The sequence below is a fragment of the Myotis davidii genome, unplaced genomic scaffold, assembly GCF_000327345.1.
Source record: "Myotis davidii unplaced genomic scaffold, ASM32734v1 scaffold50, whole genome shotgun sequence".
Taxonomy (NCBI): Eukaryota; Metazoa; Chordata; class Mammalia; order Chiroptera; family Vespertilionidae; genus Myotis; species Myotis davidii.
In genome coordinates, this window is record NW_006282004.1 from 646600 (window position 1) to 673572 (window position 26973).

The 26973-nt window shown below is 38.2% G+C and overlaps 1 protein-coding gene across 4 annotated transcripts in view; it reads right to left on the minus strand.

The window, feature by feature from the left end:
- RXFP1 (relaxin/insulin-like family peptide receptor 1) overlaps positions 1–26973 on the minus strand; it is an 85464-nt gene that overhangs the window by 28158 nt on the left and 30333 nt on the right. The window contains exons 2-6 of one of the 4 annotated variants that reach the window (XM_006752664.2): positions 24973–25110; positions 12882–12980; positions 8475–8580; positions 4139–4210; positions 1242–1313 (exon numbers count right to left, since the gene is read on the minus strand). In XM_006752664.2, coding sequence (XP_006752727.1) covers positions 1242–1313; positions 4139–4210; positions 8475–8580; positions 12882–12980; positions 24973–25110 — 487 coding nt within the window. Of the gene's footprint in view, positions 1–1241; positions 1314–4138; positions 4211–8474; positions 8581–12881; positions 12981–24948; positions 25111–26973 lie in introns of all 4 variants that reach the window. The other 3 variants (XM_015564290.1, XM_015564347.1, XM_015564318.1) reach the window with 3 other exon arrangements.

The following is a 26973-nucleotide window of genomic DNA, read 5'->3' on the forward strand; positions in this document are numbered from 1 at the left end:
TTCAAACTTTTTTGGTTGACCTAGACGTTCTTTGTCTTTCACATCGAAATCATCACTTTTAAAGCGTCTACACTAACATTCACAAGTATCTGGAGATGGAGCATTTTCACCATAAGCATCCTGAAGTATTCAGTGGCACTTTTCTTCAAAATAATAACGAATTAAAACTTCCCACAAATGCTCTTTTTTTGGCACGAAATTTGACATTTTTTAAGTGTAAAAATATCTATGATGTTAACACCTTCAGAAAATTTGACATATGAAGTTTTGAAGCTTGTTGTCAATACAACAAAATAGTATACATATCAAATTGCATATATATTAACATATGTGTAACTCCATCTATTGAAAAAAATTCGCATTAACTGGTACACCTAGCATGTTCATAAAAGCAGGATTAATAGAAAAAGAATAACTGGAGAAGTCTTTGGGTTTTTTTCCTTCATGAATTTTAATAATCATCAGACTTTCTTATTTTGATTAAATTCATTCAATCATTATTCCTGTCATCATGACTAATGCATTATATAATAACTAGAGGCTCAGTGCACAACATTTTTGTGCATGGGGAGGGGGGAGGGTCCTCAGCCCGGCCTGAGTCGTCTTACAGTCTGGGACCCATCGGGGGATGTCCACCTGCCGGCTTAGGCCCAGGGAGTCCTTAGTGCTGCCTTGGAGGCAGGAGAGGCTCCCACCACCACTGCTGTGCTTGCTCACCAGCAATGCACCCAGCTTCTGGCTGAATGGTGCTCCCCGTGTGGGAGTGCACTGACCACCAGAGGGCAGTCCTGCATTGAGTGTCTGCCCCTGGTGGTCAGTGTGGGTCATAGCGACCAGTCATTCTGCCGTTTGGTAGATTTGCATATTAGGGTTTTATTATATAGGATAGATCTTGTTATATGCCTGGCACAGTGTGCCTAATTCTTTCTATAAATTTTCTCATTTGTTCCTCACAACAGTACCTTAAGGTAGGTACTGTTATAATTTATATTTATAGGAGAGGCAACTGATTCTTAGAAAGGAAAAAAAAATTGCTAAACTTCACACACTTAAGTGAGGGATGAAGTCAGGACTTGAAAGCCTGTATGACTCAGAATCCCATGCACTTAGCTGCAATGCTATGTGCCCCTTCAGCTCTTTGCACATCTCCTTGGCATTGTTGTGGGCAGGAGGGCTGGTATGGACTGGGATGGGACAGGCTGACAAACCACTGTGGAACAGGCAAATTAATTGGTACTTACAGTTTAATGAGATTGTACAATCCTCTGAAAGAATGCTTGGATATGGATCTAATCTTATTGTCCTGCAGGAACCTATGAAAATGATTATTAAAAGGAAAACATAATGATAATGTATCTATAGTCATTCATTAATTGTAACAAGTATGCTATAATAATAGATGATAATAATTGGGGAAACTAGGTGAGGGGTATATGGGTACCCTCTGTATTATCTTCATGGTTTTTCTGTAAACCTAAAACTGTTCTAAGATTAAAAATAAATAAATGGAAAACAATGAAACTGACTTTCAGTTTTGCAAGATGAAAAGAATTCTGTGGCTAGATGGTGGTGATGGTAACACAATGAATTGATGTACTTATCCCTCTAAAACTACACTTAAAAATGGTTAAGAGGGTACATTTATGTCATATGTATTTTACCACAATTAAAATTTTTTAATTATAAAAGGTATATATAATGAAATAATTTAGTGAAGGTGGACATAATGTAACTTTGTTTTGCTATTTTAAATTCATGCATGATTAGGCTAGTTTTTAATTTAGAAATGCTAGTTGTAAAGGTAAAAAAGGTAATAGCTAAAATTTAATATTTGAATTTTCTGGGAATGAAATTTTAATGCACAGTAAGGCACTTATTAATAAAACAGGCTCAGAAGTCTAACTTTTTAGCATTTCCTGCTATAATTTTTCAAACTTGTTGGTGTTTGACATAGTGCTGGCAAACATACAAGTATGTGACATCTTTAAGGCCCCCTGGAAATATTCCATGTTAATCACAAATCTGCTAAGCAAGTTGACTTTAATCTTATTAATTTGACACCCAAAGTCTTGCCCCCCCCCCACAAAAACATGTTTGAGGAAACTTATGAGGAATATACATGACAAAGAGAAAAATGAAAATGAAAAGAATCAGGACTAGAAGAATATAAATTAGATAGGAGTATCAGGACAAGAAGGCAGGCTTACATAGTGAATAACTAAAATCACACTGACAGTTTGACCCTGTGGCAGCTGGAGGTCAAAGGAAAGAGGTCCCAGAGCACAAGCAATTGCATTATATTCACCAGGGAAGCTTTGTGCTTCTATGGCCCAGGTGGTGGGGATGACCAAGGAAGGCCTCCAGGCCTGAGTTCTTGCTCTGAGAGCTGTCCGCTAGGGTAGTCTGAGTATATGTATAAATTTTATAAATTTTAGGAACGATAAATGAGAAACCAATATGAGCAGTTAATCAGAAATTTTGACTAAAAGAGATCCCCTATTTCTGCAACGTGCAAGAAACCCTAACTTTGATTATAAAATGTTATTATTAAATTTATTATGCATAGCAATTCACAGATCGTGTGGCCCAATCACACAGTAGGTGATGCACCTTTCTCACTGATACAAAGACTCTAACATTTACTAGCATTTATTTATTTCTCACTATTGCAATGAGCAAGCAATGTTTATTTTCTGGAGGCTGAGCCAAGCTGTACATCTGATAACCAATTAGAATTTTTTTTAAATTAGGCTATTTTGATTTTTTTATTATTTGGAACAAATTGGCTGTTCACGAGTTAATTTAATGTTCATGGTTTAAAAATCCTAAACTACTGTGTTAGATAAACCTGAATTTTGCTCTTTAAATTTGAAGTCCTAACTTCTTTTAAACATGTGGACATAAGGTGGTGCTACAGATCAGAAAAACTCTTCATATCACAGAAATCAGAATATAGCATAAAGAAATATCATCTTGAAATTTTTGTATCAGGCGTAATTTTGACAAGTTCTTTTTTTTGTTGGTTGATAAATGTCCCAGAATAAAATTCTAAAAAGTAATTTTTATTGGAATTTCTATTTTCAAATATGAAATATACTTTTTTTTGCAGATTATCTGGGTTTTAAGAACATTTCATTGAAAAGGGTTAATTTTGCTTCTTCTGATTCTGCTTTATTTCTGTCTGCTATTTTAAAGAAAAATGCACACATATACAGTATATATGTGTGTGTGTGTGTGTGTGTGTGTGTGTGTACACACACATATATATAATTGATTTCAGAGAGGAAGAGAGAGGGAGAGAGAGATAGAAACATCAATGATAAAAGAGAATCATTGACCCAGCCTATTTAGCTCAGTGGTTGAGTGGATCTATGAATCTGGAGGTCACTGTTCGATTCCCTATCAGGGCACATGCCCAGGGTTTGGGCTCCATCTCCAGGTTTGGGGCTTCATCCCCAATGTGGGGCATGCAGAAGGTAGCTGATCAATGAATGATTCTCTTTCATCATTGATGTTTCTATCTCTCTCTCTCTCCTTCTCCCTTCTTCTCTGAAATAAATAAATATATAAAAGTATATATTTTTAAAAAGAGAATCATTGATCAGCTGCCCCCTGCACGCTTCCACTGGTGATGGAGCCTCCAACCCCGGGCATGTGCTCTGACTGGGAACTGAACGGTGACCTCCTGGTTCACAAGTAGATGCTCAACCACTGAGCTATGTCAGCTGGGCTATGGGGGAAAACTCTTCACTATCTAATCTTGGCTGCAGATGTAGTACAAGTTCTTCACATCTTGCTTTAAGGTGTGTGTTGAGGTGATCCATTGTTAAATAGTGCAGAGAGTGAAACCTCTTGATGGCCCTCATTTTGGCAGAGTAGGGCAGGAAGATTTACAACACACATTCTCTAGTTTCCTTGGGAATAGGTATATAAGATTTTTCTAGAATGGCGTCTAGAACTACTGAAAAAAAATAATCTGGTAGTCTCCAACTAATAGCTAAATAAGTCCCCAAAGAGGGACTAAGTTTATGCAGTAGCAGTGTTGGTGTTACAGATATGGGAAGAAACAGATATGCCAAAAAATAAATTAATTTTAATACCAATAATTAAATTTTAAAAAATTAATTTTTTTTCTTACAATGACTGAAGATCATGGTACTTCTTGAAGGCATCAGGAGGAAGTTTTCTTATTAAGTTCCTCTGAAGTGACCTGAAATAAAGGTAATTTGAATTCATACTTGAAGTTTGCTTTTCTTTATTTTTAAGCCACAACAATATGGAGAATTATAAACTTTATTTACTTTAGCAGCAGCTTTCAGGAAATATTTTGTTTCATGATGCTATGCTCATATTCATAGTATCATTTAAACATGGTCTAATGGTTGATTTTGTATTAATTAAATATATTCTCTTTTCTTAAATTAGATTACAGCACTATAAATTTGACATACAAATTAAAGATAATAAAACTGGGAAAACAAATTTTAGTTATGTTCTCCTTTTCTACTTTTATTTAACAAACATTAGAAAACATCTCAGTTTTTGCATGATAATAAAAATAGTGTTTCTTTTTAAAACACATTCAAGGACTTAAATAACTTTATATTCTGCAGTATTTCATTGCTCAAATTCCACTACCTTTACTTTCTTTTAAAATTAGTTGTGAAGAAAACTGTCAATTGGTACATACAATTGAACCATCTTTATTTAATAAGTGGTGCATTTCAATGTCTAATAAATCATATGGAAAGCTTTTGCCTTGCATCACAATTTGAAAGCAGCTTGACACAGACCAGGTCCGCTTCAATTGTGGTTGTGTTGAGAAGGACCTAAACCTTTCCTTTCTTTCTTTCCTTCTTTCATTCTTTCCTTCCTTTCTTCCTTTCTTCCTTCCTTCCTTCCTTCCTTCCTTCCTTCCTTCCTTCCTTCCTTCCTTCCTTTCTTTTCTTTCTTTCTTTCTTTCTTTCTTTCTTTTAAAGAAAAGCAATGTAAGGTAGTAGTAACAAAATAAAACAAGCAAAAAACAAACAAAACAAAACACAAAAAACAAAAGCAAAAAAACTCCAAAACAATTGCAGCTGGGATCCCTTACATGAATCATACATAATCTTTCCATGTCAGTCTTTTTCTTTAATTGTGGAAAAATGGATTACCTCTCATAATATGATGCTATTATTATTATTACCAGCACTGGAGGCCTGGTGCACAATATACTGAAAAGAGACACAAGTGAGGTCCCCTGAGAGAACCCAAGAGGAAGAGGTTAATTGCATTTTGTTTGGCTCTGCCAAGGCATTAGCGGTGAGTTAATTAAATGTTTGACCAAATATAGCAGGCTAAATTTTTAAATTGATTATTTTGTGTGGCCTGCAAATGATGCTACAAATATCCAAATGACCTTTGGCAGAAAAAAGGTTCCCTTCGAGGGAAGGGAGGATCATTTACCTAGTAAGATCTCTTAAATAATGTTTCTCAGAACATTTGAGTTTTTATTAATGGTGCCTAGAATTTATAGGCTGTTTTTTTCTAAATGATGTCAAATATTTTCACAAATAGCATTCTCTATATTTTCACAGGGCCTCATTGAAATGCAAAGAGGTAGGTGTTATAATTCACACCTAACAGAACTAACCTACATACTTTTAATGTAATAGATTTTTGTATTTTAAAATTAAAATTCCAAGATTGACTCTTCACAAAGTGAAGTATGTAAATGAAAGAGAGCAACTGCTGGCTTTATTATTATTGTTAGAGCTACCTCTAGTTTTTATAAAGGAAGTTCTTATTGGATGATATCATTTTAATGATTAAAGTCCAGGACCTTAACGTCAGCTTTCATAGAGTTAATATTTAGCAAGTTAGAACAATGCAGAAATAAACATCCTATATAATAAAAGGCTAATACGCAAATTGACCAAACAGCTGAACAACCAGTCGCTATGATGCAAACTGACCACCAGAGGGCAGACACTTAATTCAGGAGCTGCCCCCTGGTGGTCAGTGCGCTCCCACAGGGGGACCGCTGCTCACCAGAAGCTGGGCTCATGGCTGGTGAGCACAGTGGTTTTGGTGGGATCCTCTCCCGCCTCTGCAGCAGCGCTAAGGTTGTCCGACTGCCGGCTTAGGCCTGCTCCGGTGGGGGGGTGGGCAGGTGGGGAGTGGGCCTAAACCATCAGTCAGACATCCCCCAAGGGCTCCTGGAATGTGAGAGGGTGCAGGCCTGACTGAGGGAACCCGAACCCCCCCCCACCCCCACCCCAGAGTGCACGAATGTCATGCACTGGGCCTCTGGTATTTATATATTTGTCTCTTTTGTTCATTAGCATTTATGTGAAATATCTTTAAAAATCCCAACTTCAATAAGTATTACTTGGGTTATTGGCTTCTTTACTACTTTACTTATATATGATTTAGTCCATTTCTGACATTTCTCTATGACAGTTCCAACTCAAAATATGCACTGAGCTCAGTAATAAACTTTGATATTTACTCTCCTAATGTATTTGCTCTAAAGCCTTTTCTCTGTGGAATGGAACAAAGCCTGGGACGAGATGTGGTGCTAAGTCAGTGTTCTGCAGAGAAAAATAGAAATGGACACCCTCAATCAAGCTGCTCAACCCAAAGTGCACGAAAATGCTATTTTTAAAAAACACAAAATAAAATAAAGGGGTACAGGCATAAACTTCTGTGCTTAGTTCTCACATCTCCAAATTCCTGTTGGAAATTTCCACTGCATGACCTGTTAACCTCAAATTGAAAGACACGCCTAAAACTGGAGTCCTTCCCTACGTATTGTTACCAGTCTCCCCATCCTTGGGTCACTCTATTACTCAGACTAGAAACCTCGCAGTTAGTCATCTTGGGGTCTTCCTTCATCCTCAGCTTTCTGTAGCCAATCATTTATGATCCCTGTTTTTTCCTTATACCGAGGGTTGACAACTGGTGGCTCATATGTCTGCACACATCTCTACGTATATATGTACGTGTGTACATATGTACGTACGATGTATGTATGTATGTACTGAGTCAGAAGAGCTTTTTTTTATTTTATTAAATCAGTATACCTTTAGGTGGGACATGTACTTTCTAGTCACTCATTGCCTTATCCTCCTCTGTTTCTCCACTGCTCTTCTTTTGTTTCTCGTTTACAAAGATTAGCTGAATTGCTTAAGAATGAAATGAAATTTTATTTGTGGAAAAATAAGATTGGTAGCATCAAGGTATCCTTTGGTTTGCATTTTCTAGTAATTTGATATAAGCATTGGGGTGATACTTTTTTCTTTGACTATAGAATGAAATCATCATACATTATAAAAATCCAGCAGTTCCAGTCAGAATTTAAATCATGGAAACTCTCCATAGGATCCCAGATTTTGGGGGGAAGAGATTATTATTATTTTTCTAGTAAGACTAATTACTATAAAAAAGAGCATTGGTGAATTGGGGATAGGAAAGAATGCTTTCCTTAGTTAAGGCGGGAATGTTGCCTCCTTTGGAAAAGTCTCTGGAGCTTACCCTGCTGGATGCTCTCAGCTTATTGTCAATTTTGGTAAAGCCCCCAGATGACATCACTTGGGTAAACTCCGAGATTCTATTTTGATGGTACCACTGTCCTCATAGCTATTCCCCATCTCTTATATATACCAAGCATATGACTTGCTGGGTTATGTGGTTTGGGTTAAAACAAGGCAGACCTTGCCAACATTTATAAATTTAAGAATAACTTCTATTTTGCCTTCATATACACAGAGCCATAAGTTACTAAAACATCTGGATGAAAACAAAAAACCTCAGCAAAAATATTGGATTAAAATATGTTTTTTACTGATTTCTTTTGAAAGTTCAGACAAATGTGTGCATTTGTGGCGCTGAAGTTTGCTGAATTCAAATATGTACTGGATCAACAAACCACTTATTATCAAGATTTCTGTTTTACATATATAAGTTTGAGCTACTTTAGAAACAAACCCAATACCAACATCTCCAAATCAAATGTGATTCAGAAGAGTTCAATTTTAAATGTGAAGCTTTGGGAATATTTAATCCCATTTATTTAACTTTTAAAAATTTATATATCAGAGTATATTAAAATTTACGTTCAATAAACTTTAAAAGAGCTCTTTCAATATGTGTCAAGTAAACACTTGATAAAATAAGAACGCTCTATAGAAGAGTTCAATTGGCAGCTTTTTTTCTTTAGCAGCACATACGATTGATGGCATCCTTTGTTTAGATGAAATATGGTGACAGGATATTGTTATGAGGGACTAACTAGGTTAATACATGGAATAATTTACAATGAGGGTAGCATTTAATAAATGCAAAATAAATATCAGCAACCAGAATTGAGCATGGAGCAAAGACACGGTCTTTGAGTAAAAATGCACCATATCAAGAATGACAAGGCCTTAATTATGACACAGTATTCCAAGGGCTATCTTCCGGCTCAGGGAAAGCCATTCTTTTCTACTTACATGGAGGTCACATTTGAAGAAACTGATGGAACAGCTCGTAATTTGGACTCATTACAGTCAAGCTGTAAATCTCGGCAAAGACATTTCACGGGCACAGAACCGATTGCTGAATAAAGAGGAGGAAGTAAGACATGAGGACAGTGAGGGACCAGGGACAGGAGGGTAATGGAAAGTAAGAAAAAGTTATGAAAATTATTGAGTACAAAGTCTATCATGTCTTACCTAAGCAATTTGGTCAGTGCTTTAAATTAAGGTTCCAGAGTTTGCTTTTAACTTGACATTACATGGTGCTAGAACATTAAGATATAAAAATATACAGATTTACATAAGCAGACTGCAATTCTCCTTTATTTATTTTTTTTAAATTTTGCAAATGAACAAAATCATCTGCTCTTAGTTAGCTCAGGAGAAAAGCTAGTCTGAGGGTGTTATGATAGTGTGTGATGGCCTTTAATGTCCACATTAAAGCTGCTACTTAAGAATAAATGTTTACTGACGATATAACCAAATCTTTAATGGAGGACTCAATCATTTTTAACTATCATGCAGGCGGAGAATTAAATGCTGAGCTATAGCGTTGGTAGATTTTTTTTTTCCTGAAAAATTCAGGAGTTTTTCAAAGGATTTTAAAGTGATCTTTTGGCTTTTGTAGGGATGTAAGAATGTCTAAAATGTCATTTATGGGATTGAATATATTTTTATACAAAGCTATTCTAGTCTTACTAATGGGTGTTGGAAAGAGGGAGAATGGGATATATGCCTTTGGTTATCATGTGGGGCTAGAGTGATAGTCTTAAAGATGTGACCCAATATTTCTAAAGTCTACATGAGACTTGCCGTAATGCGCTCATATAGCTAAAGAGTAAAATGGGATTATTACTAGGTATAATAAATACAGTCTGATCCCTGCCTCTATGACGGTGATGGTGAACCTTTTGAGCTCGACATTTTGAAAAACCCTAACTTAACTCTGGTGCTGTGTCACATATAGAAATTTTTTGATCTTTTCAACCATAGTAAAACAAAGATTTATATTTTGATATTTATTTTATATATTTCAATGCCATTTAACGAAGAAAAATCAACCAAAAAAATGAGTTCGCGTGTCACCTCTGACACGCGTGTCGTAGGTTCGCCATCACTGCAATATGAGGAGTAGATGATTACTGAGAGCAATGGGGAATGCTCCCCTTCTACATTTACTCTGAAGCCCTGAACTGCATAGCAGAGGTTAAGGTTACGGGCTTCAATGTCGACAGAGAACAGGCAAAGTAGAACAGACTGTGTCCAGATGTCCTAGTGGATCAGCGTCTCCTAACTGTTGCCATATTAAGAGAGGAACGCGTGTAGCTAAGTCAACCAGCTTCCTCCAAGATTCAGAAGTACAGTGTTTTCTATACAATTACCTATTTTAAAAATGATCACAGCGAACAACATTTTAAAAGATCAGGACAAACTTTCTATGAGAATTTCCTGCTTGCAGGCTTCAGTTGTGACTTGCACAGTAGAGCTTTCAGAGGCTAGAACTGTGTCTTTGTGGCAGAGCAGAGATTCCCGTGACAAAGCGGGTGGGTGACTGCTCACCAGCACGATTGGCTGCAGCCTTGGAAATAGGAAGGGTTCTCCTTTGCTCAGATACTGGCTGGTGACAGCTGTGCTTCCTCTCCTCCCAAATAACTCTGCAGACACCTTTACAAGATCACGAGAGATCAAGATCATAGCTTAGGATTTGTGTTTTTTTGTAGACAGAGACTCTGCCAAGAACTTTTAAACAGCTTTATAGTGGTAAGTGACCGCTTTGGTTTTGAGTCTTCGAAAACTGATTCTGTCTCTTCACGTAAAAACCCTTCCAGCATGAGTGTGTTTATGTTGTGGGGAAGAAATGGTGAGGGTTTGGCAGGAAGATGAAGGTCCTGGGAGTGAGAGTAAGAAGGGCAGTGAGATTAGCTTAACTCCAGTGGTTATCAAATGGTTATGCTTTTAGATTATGCTAAAATGCTAATTGAAAATATGATAAAAATGGTTTGAACAGGAAATTTCCATTATGTTAAAATAGAAAAGGATGAACAATGTACCAGCTAGTTAGAGAAATTATGGCTGAGTAAAGAATTCTTCCCAAATCTCTGTACTTTCTAAATCCCTCAAATGTAAACTTTATTAATACGTTAGTTAACAGTAGACATATATTTTTTGTGACACTCTTCTTGAGAGGTACACATTATAGATGTGAGCTCCTCACACTCTGTCATTCAGCCAAAAATGATTATAAGCCCTCCTCAGTTTAATTTCCAATAAATCCTTATAACAATCTCATTCAGATAAAGTGGCACAATAGGAACCTTAATTCAAGTATCACGCCCAAATTTTACACTACACTTTCCATCCCATTTTACATTGCTTGCTTTTAAGTTTCAAAAAGATATTTAATTATTACCACCTCTCCTTGAATTGTCTTTAAAAATAATTAAAAACATATATTTGTTCTTTTAAGTACTGATAAAAAAAATCACCTCTGTATTTTTGATATATCACTTATTGTATAGCTCCATTTCTGTTGTGTAATATTACTTGTGACAATTTCTCTCAGAGTTCAGGTTCAGGCAAAAATTAATTTCTCTTGCTCACTTGATCAGTTTTCCTCCCATTTGTTTGTTTTTACTTTAGAAACCAGACTATGAAAGCCATGTAGCCTATTTTCCCCCTCTTTGACCTAATGACTGCAAAATTCAGAACTAAGCTTTGGATTTTCAAAATTCAGCGAAGATTTCCTTATTTTCCTTTTCCATTCCTTTTCCTACTCACCTTTGAACTTTTGTCTTTTATGTTATGTTAATGGTTTAAGTCTGTTAGTAGCCATAGTTTTATTGTGAACTGCCTAAAGCCTTTTGGGAATAGGTGAGATATAAAAAGATTTAATTAAACATTTTTTTTATTTACTAAATTTCTTTATTGATTAAGGTATTACATATGTGTCCTTATCCCCCTATTGCCCCCCCCCCCAACACACTCATGCCCTCACCCCCCTGGTGTCTGTGTCCATTGGTTAGGCTTATATGCATGCATACAAGTCCTTTGGTTGATCTCTCCCCCTTACCCCCACCCTCCCCTACCTTCCCTCTGAGGTTTGACGGTCTGATCGATGCTTCTCTGTCTCTGGATCTTATGAAAAGTATACATAAAACAAAAAGAAAAGAAAAACTATGTTTTGAGAAATGTGGCTTAATCCATTGTTATTTTTTCATTATATTAGCAGTTAAATTATACCTGTTAACTTTTTTCTTTCCCCAAAGCTTTTAGCTTTTCAATGATCTAGTAATTTGGTCTGGGAAACAATGTGAGGCCGAGACAGATTGCTGAGTAGCCTGTGAGACTTGCGGGAAGAATGTACACCCCCTTAAACGGGATTGCTAGTAGTTTTTATTAATCTCATTTGAGTAGTAAAGACAGAAATGCTAAAAATTAAGACAAAAGCTATAATTTACAATTTGTGGTAGAACATAAAGGAAACAAAAATAGTAAAGTACCCCTCCCCGCAACCCCTGCTTTTTAGTTGAGGTTTTTTGTTTTGTTTTGTTTGCTTAAATGTTTTTATTGATTTCAGAGAGGGAAGGAGAGGGAGAGAGAAATAGAAACATCAATGATGTGAGAGGATCGGCTGCCTCCTGCACACCCTTTACTGGGGATTGAGCCCACAACCTGGGCATATGCCCTTAACTGGAATTGAACCAGGGACCCTTCAGTCCACAGGCTTAGGCTCTATCCATTGAGCCAAACCAGCTAGGGCTCAACTGATGTTTTGAAAAGCTAGAATCAAAATTATTATCCCAAGGTGCAAATTTACATTGGCACAATTTATTAGAATAGACTAAATTTATTTAAAAGAATTTATTTATATAGATCTTCCTGATCTAAAATATTAAAGGCTTAATCCTCAAGGTTATACCCTGCCATACCCCCTCTGGAGTTTTTGTAAGTTTTTGATATATCATTAAACATGGGAGGTTATAATTGATAAGGCCTTTTTTCTGTAGCTCTAAAGCATAATTTAGACCTCAGAAGATTTTCCACTTACAAGATTTAAAATCCAAATAGCTTTATGCTCTTCTATTTTCAGTTTCCTTTATATCGGAGTTTATAGTGACTGTAAAAAGTGGACATATAAAATGGCAACCTTGACTAACAGTCGTTTTATTTACAACAATACCTCGTACGATTTATTACTTTTACAGTTAAGATCCCTGAGTCATTTTTATATAAACTTTTCAAATTAAGACTGCATTTCTAATAGAGTTTGCAACAGGAAAACTATAATTAGCCTTTTTTTTTTTAAATGTTGGCTCCAACTTTGAAAGACATGGTGTCTCATGAACTCATGGAAAAGGAGACTCAACTCCTCTGGTTACTTACAACATTTCGGTGTTTCTGACTCAAAGAGATATGGGAAGGCCGTTCTGTTATAATTGATAAAATTTTTCTCCATTTGCAAAAACCATCCATTGTTGTCTCCTAAAATAAAAATCAGAGAGCAGAAAAGTTCAAGAACACAGAAATATTCTGGTGTGTTGGGGGAAATAGGTTCTCACTTTAAAATTAATGAGTGATTCTCAAACTGAGTGAGATAAACATTTTCTGGGAACTTGTTACAAATGTGAATTTCTGGGCCCCACTTCTATAGATCCTGATGTTATATGTCAGAGATGGGTCTCCTAGTATCCATATTTAATAGATACTGGAGGTGATTCTTTGGACCATACTTTAAGATACAGTACTTAATTTGTACTGAAACATGACACACTGTTCTTGGCATGTTAATTATGATTCCCTCTATCTTCTTCAATATGAAAACTGATGTTGGGGATGTTTTAACATGGATAGATGGTCATGATAGTTAAAAAAAGAAAGGAAACAACAGGAGTTATTGAGAGGCAAATGCATATGGATGGTGAGTCACCAAAGGGATAGATTATGAGAGATGTGGCCATTGTATCAGCTGCAATAGTGGAGAGTGCAGATGAACTCACTCAACCTCCATTCAACACCCCCTTGCCTGGTATGTTGCTATAGAGCAGAGGCTGAAAAGCTTACAGCATTTCACAGCTCCTTTATAGCCAGGGTTTGGGGTGCACTCACTCATATTTTGGTTGGTAGAAGACACTTGGGGAGCTCAAGTGGAATCTTATGATGAGAACAAAGTAGTGCATTTTATTCTGAACCCATGCGTCTCAGTGTACTTTAGTTTTGTGGTCTCATTGTAGGAATGTTGGTGCTACTTTTCAGCTTCTCCCATATGGATTCTGGGGATAGACTCAAGAGCCTTCTGAAGTGTTCTGCTCCACTGGGATCCAGAATCATCTAAAAGTGTCATTGGCTGTCAGGTTTTGAAATTTATGGCATGAAAATGTGTGTTTTCCCTGATTTGGCTGAGTTTGTTGAGTTTGGGCAAGTTTTTACTTTTAAAAACTTGGTTCATATCTTTAGATATAAAAGAGAAAAAATTCCGCCCTAGCTGGTTTTGCTCAGCGGTTAGAGCGTCGGCCTGCAGACTGAAGGGTCCCAGGTTTGATTCCGGTCAAGGGCATGTACCTGGGTTGCGGGCACATCCCCAGCGGGGGGCGTGCAAGAGGCAGCTGAATCGATGTTTCTCTCTCATCGATGTTTCTAATTCTCTATCCCTCTCCCTCTCCCTTCCCCTCTGTAAAAAAAATCAATAAAAATATATTAAAAAAAGAGAAAAAATTCTGTGAGAGATTTTAATTCTCCCATTTTAACAGAGAAATTGAATATTAGCACTTAACATTGAGAGAAATAATATTTAGCAAGTGCCTACTACACTGTACGGGGTACTTTGTTTTATCCTCATAATTACTATATTTGGTCATTGTTGTCATCACCATTTACAGATAAAAAACTGATTTTGAGAAGTTTAAGGGACTCACTAAGAAACATAATTATTTAAAATAAAGAATTAAAACAGTTATTTTATTTTATTTTCTAGGCCAAATAAATTATTTTAACAGTAGAAGTCCAACTTTTGTGTGACATCAGGTTTATTGATTTTAGAGAGAGAGGAAAGGGTGGGTGGGGGAGAGAGAGAGAGAGAGAGAGAGAGAGATATGCTTTTCAATGTATTCATTGGTTGATTCTATGTGCCCTGTCTGGGGATTGAACCTGCAAACTTTGGTGTATATGGACGACACTCTAACCAACCAAGTTCCACATTCAGGGCTAAATATTTGATTGTTACTATTTGTTTTCAGTTATCTATTTCATTTCCATTATTGAGGCTCCTACATCAAAATTATGTGAATTACACAAAAATTCATTTATATAACAAACACGTCATTATTAACTGGAATTTAAACTCATCATTATCATTATTGATGGAATCCGTGAAAATGTTGCAAATCACTAAGGTACTATGAAAAAATCAACTTAAAAATAAATTAATTTTCATAGTAGTGTTATAAACTTTTATAGGTGGACAAATCAGAAATAAAATATGTGAGTAGGGTAAATTGCTTGGCTCTTGCTATGTTGAGGCATTGATTATTTTTATAAATAACTTTGTGTGTGTCTACAGAGTAAGGGTGAAAAGTGGGCTTGCGGGTTTCTGAAGGCCTTAACCCTGCAGGCCGCCAGTGCTGTGGCGCTTTGTAGGAGGAGGAGGTGCACATACATGTTCATGTTCATGTTCATGTTCCGACCTCAGAAGACAGCAATGGAAAGTAGTGAGGCGATGGCACTCCAGAACACAGGGCTATTTCAGTGGGCGGTGCTTGACTGCTGCTATGAAATTCATGAGATGAGGAGGTTGGCTGGCTGCCAGAACATGTTGATATTTCTGTGTGTTTTTGTTTTTTGTTTTTTAAAGCAGGCCCTATATTTAACTGCACTTCCACAAATGAACTACTTCAAATTTGCTGCATTTTTACCATTCACAGTGTGCAGTGATTAAAATCATGGGCTTCGTGCTCTCTCCTAATCCTTTGCCCCCACCATCAATTCTCTTGCCCTTCTTCTATTTTAAGGGATTCACTCTAAGTGGCCTTAGTTGAAACATTTCAGTCCAACAAATCCAAATGATGTAGTTATGTTGCTTTTCTTCTCTGTCTCTGTCTCTTTTTAATCCTTCTCCTTCCTTTTCCTTGTGTACCCTATTTTACCTTTACACCTCCCCCCGCCCCCATGCCCCAACACAGTTAAAAAAAGAAAAGGAAAGAAGAACAGAAGTGATGTCAGAAAGGAAGCGGGGGATTTAGAATGCAGAAGGAGACAGGACAAACCTGCTTATATTTCCCCAAGTCACAGTATTATGTGTGGAGATCTCTTTTTAAACAACATCTTCAAACAAACTAGCTTTTTAGTAATTCTTTTTTGGCTTCCTCTCTGCCTTCCCAAAGCATTTTCTTCCTCCCATAAGAAGGCAGGTCTATAGAACTTAGGGAATGTAGTCCAAAACGCAAAGTTGGAAAGTTAGCATTTTTAAGAAAACAGTTTTTGGTATATGTGTTTCTATATTTTAAATCCTGTATCTTTATATTTCAAGAATGTATGGGGCAATGAACTGAATGGCTTTTCACACTTTAGCAATAATCCCACTGAAATTTGATCCTTTGATTTTTTTTTTGGTTTGAGACATCGTGGATTAATATAAAGAGCACTGCATTAAGAGAATATTGCTAGGGGATTTGCTTTCCAGTACATATTGGTAGTACTATATGAATAGCATTGTTAAAAATGTATACATTGACTAAGCAATATATTTTTTAGCTAAAAATGAATGTAATATTGCTGGGAATAAAAATTAATGGCATAGATGAATAAAAATCTGGTCTTGCATGCTACATGAACTTAACAGATATTTGCTAACTGAATGAATGAATGGGTAAATGAATGGAAGGATGGACGATGCAGCTCTGTCCTCACAGATACTTAGAGAAAATCCAGTTTCTCTTATGCTACAATAAAATTCTGGAATCTGGGGTACTTACTAAAAACACAGGTTTTCAGGCTCCTCTACCGTGGATTCTGAGTTATTTGGTAAGCAGGGGGGCCTAGACTTCTATTTTCCGTAAGTACCTTAGGTGAGTCGTAGAACAAGTTTGGGAGAACTATGTTATGAGATTCACCTCAGTCAGTCTTCTCACGCTGCAGTGGAGGACAGCTAGCTTTGGCAATGGAAAGCTGTCAACCAGAAGCAGCATATTTCTTTTCCTAGCAGACTTGCTGATTGTTAACAACCAGGTGGTCCAAACCCAAATAAGATTAATGCAAGTGGCCTCTAATTTAAGGGCAATTTGCTTATGGCTCCTTTGTTACACTTACTGTAATTGTTTCACACTATGCTTATTTATATAGAGTGTCCCCCCAAAAAATGTATACACACACTTTGAATAATTATAAAGGCAGTATTTTCTAAAATACATTACATTTTCAAAATTGAGCTGATGGCTGTTACAGTGTGTATACATTTTTGGGGGGGATGGAAATGGGACAGTCTAGCATCTTCTCTCTCTCTTTTCCAGAGTATGCCTGCACCTCTCCTCCCTCTTTTGTCCCTCAAAGTGATACCGTTATACTTAACATAGTTATTAATAACAGGAAAGGAGCAAAGGGAAGGCCACATATCGTAGGCGAGTCATGTGGGCAGCTTCCCCAGGGAGCGAAAGCTTTACACTCCCCAAGCAGCCACCAGCCTATTCCCTGCAGATCTCTGGGGAAAGGGACTGGACAGGGAGGAAGAGAGACACATGCCCAGTAAAGCTGGGGTGGTGTCAGGAAGGTACTTGTCTGTCAGTCACACCTGGGAACAGGTCATTGGCCAGAAGAGGTGTGGCCACTGCAAGGGCTTGAAATTTGAGATATTTAATCCCCTGAAAAGAAGTTCGATCTCAGGCTCTTGTGCTCTTGGTGTGTTGTGCTCTCTTGCGTTGGTCCACGTGGCCCCCCACACAGGGGACTCATGGACTGTAACTCATCTAATGCCAAACTGGACCGGCTGCAACATGGACCAGAAACTCTGGTCACGGGCTTTGCTTTCAGCTGTGCTATATCCCCAGCTACACTTCTTCCAGGACTGGATTAGGGGACAGGGGACTTTGGAAACCCAGGGATTAATTCCACGCAAATAAAATCACTCATCCTCTTGTGATTTTTATCAGGGGAGTCTCAGAAAATTCTTTTTTCCCCAGCACTCAGTGGGGAAAGAGATACCTCAACTTCCCTGTTAACAAAAACACATATATCTCTCCCTCTTTTTCCTAAGCTCCAAGGGCCCTTCTACTACTTCTTTAACTCTCTAAATAAATGTTCCCTTATTATTTTTTTTTAAAGGGGGAAAGTCCAAGTTTCTTGCATGCACTAATTTGTCACGGTGCTATATTAGGCTTTTTCAAGTAGTTTCCCAGGATTCTCCTTGACAAGAGAGTTCTGTGGTAACATATGTGTGAGAAATACTGCATTTTCTTTCCCCACATGGAATTAATAATACATGCCAGTATGATGAAAGGCAGCAAAGAAATATCTTTAATTTTGTTTAACCCTTTTAATAAGATACCACGCAGTTTTGAAAGTGTTTGCTTTTGCGTCTGCACAGGAGAGAGTAAGTCTAGCTCAGTAATTTTCAAAGTGTAGACCCAGGACCAGCAGTTTCACCATTTCTTTTGAACTTCAGTGCAAAGCAAACCCTTGGGCTCCACTCTAGAGGCATTGAATCAGAAACTCTGTAAATGAGGCTCAGCAACCTGCATTTTAACAAGCCCTGCGGCTGATCAATGCCCGCTAAAGTTTGCAAACCACTGGCCGAGACTAATTAAGCAACGGTCTAGGTGTCCTGAATTGGTGATAAAATTGTTTGCATTGGGAAGTGAATCATTTCATAACGTTAACAGGTGTGGTATTCACCTGTGGTGTTTGCTAAAATGCAGACTTATGGGGCTCAGGGCTCCACACCTTTCACCAGCCCCCAAGGGGACTCTTCTGCAGCTTGTCCTCAGAGTTAGCTTCCCAAACGCTCCCACAGATGTGCAGAGGCCACTTCCCGGTTCCCTGGATGTTTGGATTTTGAAAAATCAAAAGGTGAGGGACTTGTGCCTCTGTCAGCGAGGAGGCCAGAACAAAGGAGGGTGGGATGGTACTGTGTGCTACAATGGTCTCTTTTATTTAAATGAAGGCATAAATCCTGTTTGTTACAAAGCATACACATGCTTTATGGATGAATGAATAAATAGGTGGTTAATCTATAAAGTTCAGATTTATGCAAAGCCAAGCATTCCTGATTCTAAGACATTTACTCAACTCTCAGCACCCATTCTTGGGACACAGTGGACTATCTTTTTCTCAGAAAGTGCCCTGGGCCATTAGAATAAACCTCTGGATGCTGCCTGACCAGGCAGAGCAATTCATCAAACTAGTTGTATGGAATGTCCCTAGCTTGGAATTACAAAGCAATTAGCTGGGCAGAATGGCTTTACCTCTTCTGGGGATCTTAGTGATACCATTGTAATTAACTAGTTATTAATAGCAAGAAGGAGCAAAAGGAAGGCCCAATATTATAGGCATGTCATTTGGGCAGCTTCATAATGGACTAATGAACTGCTATTAGCCTGATGCTGAACTGGATCCGGATCCAACATGGAAAGAAAGCTCTGGACACAAGCTCTGCTTCTCGCTCTACTGAAACCACAATGACACTTCTATAAATGAACTAAGGGAAATGGGACTTTGGAAACCCAGGGAAGTAATTTCACGGAAATAAAAATCACTCATCCTCCCATGTGAGCCTCAGAAAATTGTTTCTCTCGAGGTATTATAAGGACCCCACCCCCAGCACCCAGTCGGGGAGCGGACACCTCAATTTCTCCGATAACATTAGTACCTTTGGAAACAACCCTTTGAAGAAATTAAGGGGTGTGACATTATTCTGAGCCTATTTTAAAGAAAATTGAGGCCATTTAAGCAACTGAATTTTGTGTCCTATCTAGTGGAAAGTGTCCTGAGATGAAAAATCCTTGTGGAGTTAACCCAAATATCATTTGAGCATTGTTGGATAAACAGATAAATAAATCTGAGGTCAAAACATATTTATAGAAAAGTCAAGGGTTCAGCTACTTAAGTATTTCCAATGCTATCTTGAGAATGATAAATAGAAAAGCAATCATTTTTGCACACACAATGCATGGTTGTATATTAACACATTGCATACCACATAGAAATCTCTAAGACATACGCCAGGGACCACACGTTTTTGGGCAAACTGCATGTTATTTAAATCATCATAATGCACTTTAGGTGTTGTTTTTCAATAATTATAACATTTTTATTTACAAAAACAATTAAACAATTAAAGCTCCTAGTACTTTTTTAACGTATGGTGCTGCATAAAACATTTTCCTCTATGAAGAGGGACCAAACAAAATTTACATAAGTATCTAGATTTGCTCCTTTTTCCATGAGCGTGAAAAACGAGAACACTCGTGAGCGGTCCTTAACAGATGGCGTGCGAAACACGAGAAAACTCCTGAGCGGTACGAAATGTGTTAACACACATAGTTAATGATCCATGCCACTTTTCTCCTGTATTTTAACCTTAAACAAGGCAAGCCAGCAACTTTAATGCAGTATTCTAAAATGAGAACAGCTAAGTTCTACATCAAACTGCCCTCATTCTGATAGCAGTATAAAAAGCTGTACTTAGGAAATAAAAAAATATTTAGTGTTTCAGAATTTTAAATGCAGTCCCAATTAACAATTAAAAGAATCACTGAATATACTTGAAACATTCTTATAATTCCATATATATATATATATCTACACTAATAAAAGAGAAACATGTAAACTGACCATCCCTCTGCTACGCCCAGCAGTCAATCAGAGGAAGTATGCAAATTAACCCAACAAAATGGTGGTTAATTTGCATACACAGGCACAGAGTGAAGAGTGAAGACTGAAGACAGCATAGAAGGAAGCCAAGCACTGCAGAAGGGAGTGAAGCGGCTGAGAAGGGAGGGAGCTGACACAGCGGACATGGGAGGGAGTGAGGCAGCTTCCTGTTTTGCTCTGGTTGCAAGAAGCCCTATTCTTGCAGGAATCTTCCTGCAATGGGCCTGTAGTATATATATATATATAATTACTACTGCACTGATCAATAAATGCTGCGTATCTAATTCTCATAACTTAGTAAGTGCCAAGCCAGGGACAGGAACATATTTTGGGGCATTAACAAAGTTTTTCTCCCCTTGAATTCCTTGCACTCTCTGCCCTTTTTCCTGTAAGAGGAAAGCTAAAGTTTTCCACTTTTTTTGCTTTGGGAAATGGATGATGCAGAAGCTTGCAGGTAAGAAAGGAGTCAAATTCTTAGTATGTGCTTTTCAAAGGCCTATGTTTGGGCATTGCTAATAGATTTGGAAAAAAGAAAAGTGGGCTTTGCTATTTCTAGGCTAGACAAGAAGTGAGGGAGAGTGGAAGGGTCTTCTTTTCCTTCCTTCTCCCTGGGCTGAATCTGGGGGAAAACCAGAAACTCTAACCTCATTACATCTGCAAGACTCTATTTCCAAATACAGTCACATTCTTTTTTTTTTATTTTTTATTTTTACAGTCACATTCTAAGGGTCTGGGGAGACATGAATATTTAGCGGATACTAATCTACTGCACCCAAAATGTATTAGAAGAGGTTTCCACTTCCTCTATGGATTACAGACATACTAACATGGAAACAGAGTGACCTTGCCACTTCTATTCCAGTCAAGGGCACATGCCTGGGTTGCAAGCTTGATTCCCAGTATGGGGTGTGCAGGAGGCAACCCATCTATGATTCTCTCATCATTGATGTTTCTATCTTTTACTCTCTCTTCCTCTCTGAAATCAATAAAAATATTTTAATATATAAAATCCCAGGGTTCATAATGTCCAAAACGATCAAAAGGCTTGACTGACCGGAAGTCTGCCACTGCGGGCATGGTGACCCAGCACTGACTGCTGATGGTGCTGCAGATCAGGCTTGGAGAGAAGTCTGGAGAGAGAAGCAGGGTCTGATCCATAGCCTCCGTGGCAGTTGTTGATCAGCCCTTGCCTCTCTCTTTCTCTCCGGGCCTGTCCAGCAGCTGTACCTCTCTTTTTCTCTGGGCCTCTGTGGGGGCTGCTGATCAGCCCCACCTCTCTGATCTGGCCCAGAGATAGGCCCAGAGATGCTGACTGGCATAGAAACCAACCAATCAGAACCTAATCTGGGTGAAGTGTGAAAGCAGAACCTAAGGTGGGGGCTGAGGAGCGGTTTTAAGGGCAATAGCTGTTTGGTGTAAGGTGTAAGAATGCGGTTCAATTTTTAATGACCGGTTTGGCAGTATAGTGCATATGGCTGGCTATCAGTCCAGATATAGGGATTATGTATTTTTATCTGCCAAGAGCATCTCCTCCTGCTGTAATAGGTCTCCCCCCTCCATTTAAGCAATTCTATCCTATATAATCTATCTATACTAAAAAAAGGGTAACATGCTAATTATACCAGGTTGACTGGCCATTTTCCAGACGAGCAGTTAGGAGCCAGTGGTTCCAGATTGCCAGAGGGATGTCTGACTGTCAGTTTAAACTGGCAGTTGGACATCTGCCAAGGAGTCCCCTATTGGAGAGGGTGCAGGCTAGGCTGAGGGAGACCCCTCCCCCTTCCATGCACAAATTTTGTGCATCAGGCCACTAGTTTAACTATAAAATCAAGAGTGTAGAAAACTCATTCCTTCAGATAGTAGCTACTGTTTCAATAGGATAGTAAATACACAAACCATGGTTATTCCTAGAAGTACTTAACATGTTTAACAGACAGGAAAAAAGTCCTGCAGCTGGAGACTCTGAGTCACCAAGAGTCAACATTAAAGTTTGTGGCAAATGCATTGATAACAGCAACTGTGGTAGAATTTGCAAACGTGGCTTCAAATGTTGCCCTCCCTCAACCCAAGCCCCTTGCAGTGTGACTTTGCAGCTTCTCTCAGCGGGAGGAAGGATCCCTCTCACTTCTTGAAAGGAATCTGGCCTGTGGACTTGCCTCAGTAAGATTGTGGTGGAAATGCCACGCGACATTTCTGAGCGGAGGTTTCAGGAGGCCTTGCAGACTTTCACTTCACTCCTGGGTGTCATATGTCTACCCTGAGAACAAGCCCGCTTAACCTGCGGGCGGACCAGAGCTGAGTCACCGGCTGTCTCAGCCAAGGTCCCAGGCATGACGACAAAGCTGATGTGCAGGAAACTGCATGGCTGCTCTCAGACAAACCCAGCTGAGTGCTGACCCACACAATCGCTAGCTAAATAAATGGTTACTGCTTATGACACTAAGTTTGTAATCGAGTTATAGCTGACTCACACACCAGCTAACCTTTAGTGAGTGCTAATTATATGCTAGATGCCCTGCTAAACATCTTTAGACACATTATCTTACTGAATCCTCTTAACATCCCCTGGATACAAATACTCTTATTATTCCTACTTTGCACAAAGAAAACAGTCATTTTTACCCTCCTTATAGGCAGGATTCATGCCCAGGCCTCCCAAGCCTGATCTCTACACTCCAATGCTTCCATCCGAATGTGCAGGTTGGTGAATCTTGAGAAACTTGCATAACTTTAAGGACTGTTACTTTTGTTATTTGGTCTCTCACTAAGGCAGGAGTTCCCACTCCTTTCTCACGGAGAAATTACTTTTGGAGGTGAATTGACTGCTCCTACCAGGTTCCCTTCCCTGCTTCTTGCTGCCATTTCTATTGGCTGGGAGCTCGCAGTCACTCTCCCCATCTGAACTGCAAGTAGGAGTAAGGGGACGTTGGCAAGGAGCAGACACTTTTATCTTAGTTTTAAAAAATTTTGTGTAGCATTCAGTTATTTTAACAAGATGATCTATCTATCTATCTATCTATCTATCTATCTATCTATCCATCCATCTACCTACCTACCTACCTACCTACCTATCCATCTATCTATAGAAAAGAACACATATATAGGCATTTAAATCAAAGGTTACTATAGCTTAAGCTCAGCAGTTTAGTTGCTTACTCTTGAGTTACTGCCACCATCTAGAGACAGCATTCCAAGAAGTTTAATTTCTTCAAGGGGGCACATTAAAAAGTCTACGATACTAGAGGGACTGATAACAGCAAGGCCTCTTCAGTGTAACAGTTCGTTATGCAGCACTTAACAATTGTTGTGCGATGTCTTTGTCTTCCCCAAATAGTATCTTATTTTCCCATGAGTGAGAAATCGCATTATTTTACATTATTAACCAAAGCTCATTTTCTCACTGTCAGATCTAGCCAATTCAAGTTCTTTTACACATTTGTGTTTTTGAAGCTTCAGACATTTGAAGAAAGTCCTGACAGCCTTGTTTGCCCAGGTATACTAATTGGACAGAAGCTTTATAGCAGCGGTTCTCAACCTGTGGGTGGCAACCCTTTTGGCGGTCGAATGACCTTTTCACAGGGGTCACCTAAGACCATCCTGCATATCAGATATTTACATTATGATTCATAACAGTAGCAACATTACAGTTATGAAGTAGCAACAAAAATATTTTTATGGTTGGGTCACAACATGAGGAACTGGATTTAAAGGGCCAGAAGGTTGAGAGCCACTGCTTTATAGGGTCATAAATATGGTTGTTAAATAGTAGGTAAGCTGGACCTAGTATGTTTTTTTCTTTTTTAGGAGGTTTCATTTTTCCTTCATAACTGCAGTGAGCACAAGATAAGAGCAGAAACACAATATGAGTACCTGCTATATGCCTGTACACTTACAATCTTTTACATTTAATCTTCCCAAATTCTTTTAGTTTAGATACAATATTTGAACCCTTTTATCACATGAGGAGACTGAGGCTAAGAGAGGGTAAGAAACATTCTCAAGTATGCATATTGGTGATTGTATTCAGGTTCAAACTAGGCAGTCTGGCTCCCGTGCTCATATCCTCAATTTCTATTCCATTCCACCTCCAAGAGAGTAACTAGGCAGGTTCTCGCATTAAAAAATTTACTACATGCACAATCACCACTTTCCTGAAATATTGGCTGTGATACTAATATATAGAAAATAATGGTTTTTTTTAAAAAGAGAGGGTTGAGTGGCACCAACCACTTTATTTATTTATTTTTAATATATTTGTATTGACTTTAGAGAGAGAGGGAGAGAGAGAGAGAGAAACATCAATGATGAGAATCATTGATCAGCTGCCTCCTGCACGCTCCACACTGGGGATTGAGCCTGCAACCCAGGCATGTGCCCTTGACCAGAATCGAATCTGCAGACTGATGCTCTATCCACTGAGCCAAACCAACTAGGGCAAGAATGGATATTTTAAGCTAATGAAATAATTGCAAGATTTTCTTAAGTGACATATATTTTGTATTTCTCTGTAGTTTTCTCTCTGCCTATTTCTATTTTTGTTACAAGAGGTCTCAGGACTTCATGGCCAGTCAGTGCGTTGGCCTCAGATTCTTGCTGTGACTACAGGTGCCTCACTCACCGCAGTTTTCTTCATCGGCCTGGTTCCCACAGTCATCCACACTGTTACAATGAAGATACTGAGGCAAGCACTTGGTGATGTTCCCACAGGAGAAATAGCCGAGGGAGCACTTGACCTCCTGTCCACCCCCATGAGAAACTGTGATGAAGAAAGTGGAGACAAGGTTAATATGAAGGCATTGCAAAAAAGTGGTCCCCCAATAGTTTATAACCATTTGGTCTTCTCCCCCTGGTGGTTCCCTACATGTGGCATCCTCACCTTGCTTCCTAGCATCTATTTTCCAAGAACCTCCACTCCAATAGAATGTTCTTTCCCACGTCCTCCAAAGATGCCAGGATTCTCCTCTCTTTGCATGCTCCTTCCCACCTGGAATGCCCTTCCCAGCCCTCTTTTTTTTTCTTCTATGAAATGCCTGCCAATTTTTTATAGTTTAGTTCAACTCTCCTCTTTCAAAATTGTTTTAGCCAGTCATTTGGACAAATCAGGAATTTATTGCATTCCTACTATCAGCTCAGAATCAAGGCTGGTCTGGGACTAGAGGGAGGAAGAGATAGAGGAGATAGGAATGCTCATGCCCTGTGCTCTGCCATATACTCTCCTAAGTGTGAGGCTCTGTGCCTGTAGTACTGAATGAAACAGAGTTCCTGCTCTTTCCAGATTGGCTTTTTTTTCCAGCTAGCAACATGTATTTAAGGTTCCTACATTTCTTTCATCGCTTAGTACCTCCTTTGTATTTAGTGCTGAATAATATTCCAACATCTGTTCCATAGTTTATTTATCCATTTACCTACTGAAGATCATCTTGGTTGTGTCCAAGTTTTGGTAATTATTATTTTTTGTTAATCCCCACCTGAGGATATTTTTCCCATTACTTTTTAGAGAGAGTGGAAGGTAGGGAGGGAGGAGGAGGAGGAGAGAGAGAGAGAAAGTGAGACACATTGATGTCAGAGACACATTGCCTCATTTTTAGGGATCAAACCTGCAACCTAGGTACATGCCCTTGATTGGGAATGGAACCCTCGACCCTTTGGTGTCCAGGCAGATGCTCTAACCACTTAGAAACATGGGCCAGGGCCAAGTTTTGGTGATTATGAATAAAACTGCTGTAAATATCCCTGTGCAGGTCTTTGTGAGGGCATAAGTTAACTATGCCATTTTAAAAGATTTATATAATTTCAAAGGTTATTGTAGACTCCAGTATAATTCTGTTGCTTATTATCCTTACCAAGTTTGTAAATCTTTGTCATATCCTAGAATAACTGTCAATCATAAAGAAATAAAAACAGAATAGTTTGAACAGTCAATAAAGCTTATTATGTAAAAATCTTTTTGTGGTCTATCATTAACTCATGAAAAGAATAAAAGTGATGATTTCCTTGATAAGATACAGTGGGGCATTTTAATAAAAGAGCAAATAACATTCTTATTGAAAAGCAATTTATGTCAGGTTAGAGCACATAATTTGATAAAGGAAATAGTGAAATCTGTATAATAGTGAGCTATGTTGTAAACAGTTTTCTCACATGTGAAATTATTTTAAAATCATTTATCAATATTTTTTCATCAAATTGACCAAAGCAAAGTCAAAACAAAAGATTTTTGTATCACAGAACATCACTGGTAGAACATCATACATTTCAGAAACCTCAATGTATATACATGTAAATAAATTGGCCTGCATTGGGAATGGATTTTTATATATTTATTAAGATATAAATTATCAGAAAAATTATTTGATGAATTGTCATCCTTCAGCCACATTTATTGTTTGAAGAGGTTTTTAACTAGACATCTAGGTATATTCATTGATATGGGGGTATCCCTGCTACCAGGCCATCTCAGTGGACAGAACAGAAATACATGCATAGTAATTCATACACACACACATTTACTTCTGTGTTTCTCTCTCTATAGACCTCTAGATACAAAAACTATGATTTCAAATACAACTCCTAGCCAACACTATAAAGTTCAGTCTAGTTTTCTCTCTTTACAATATTG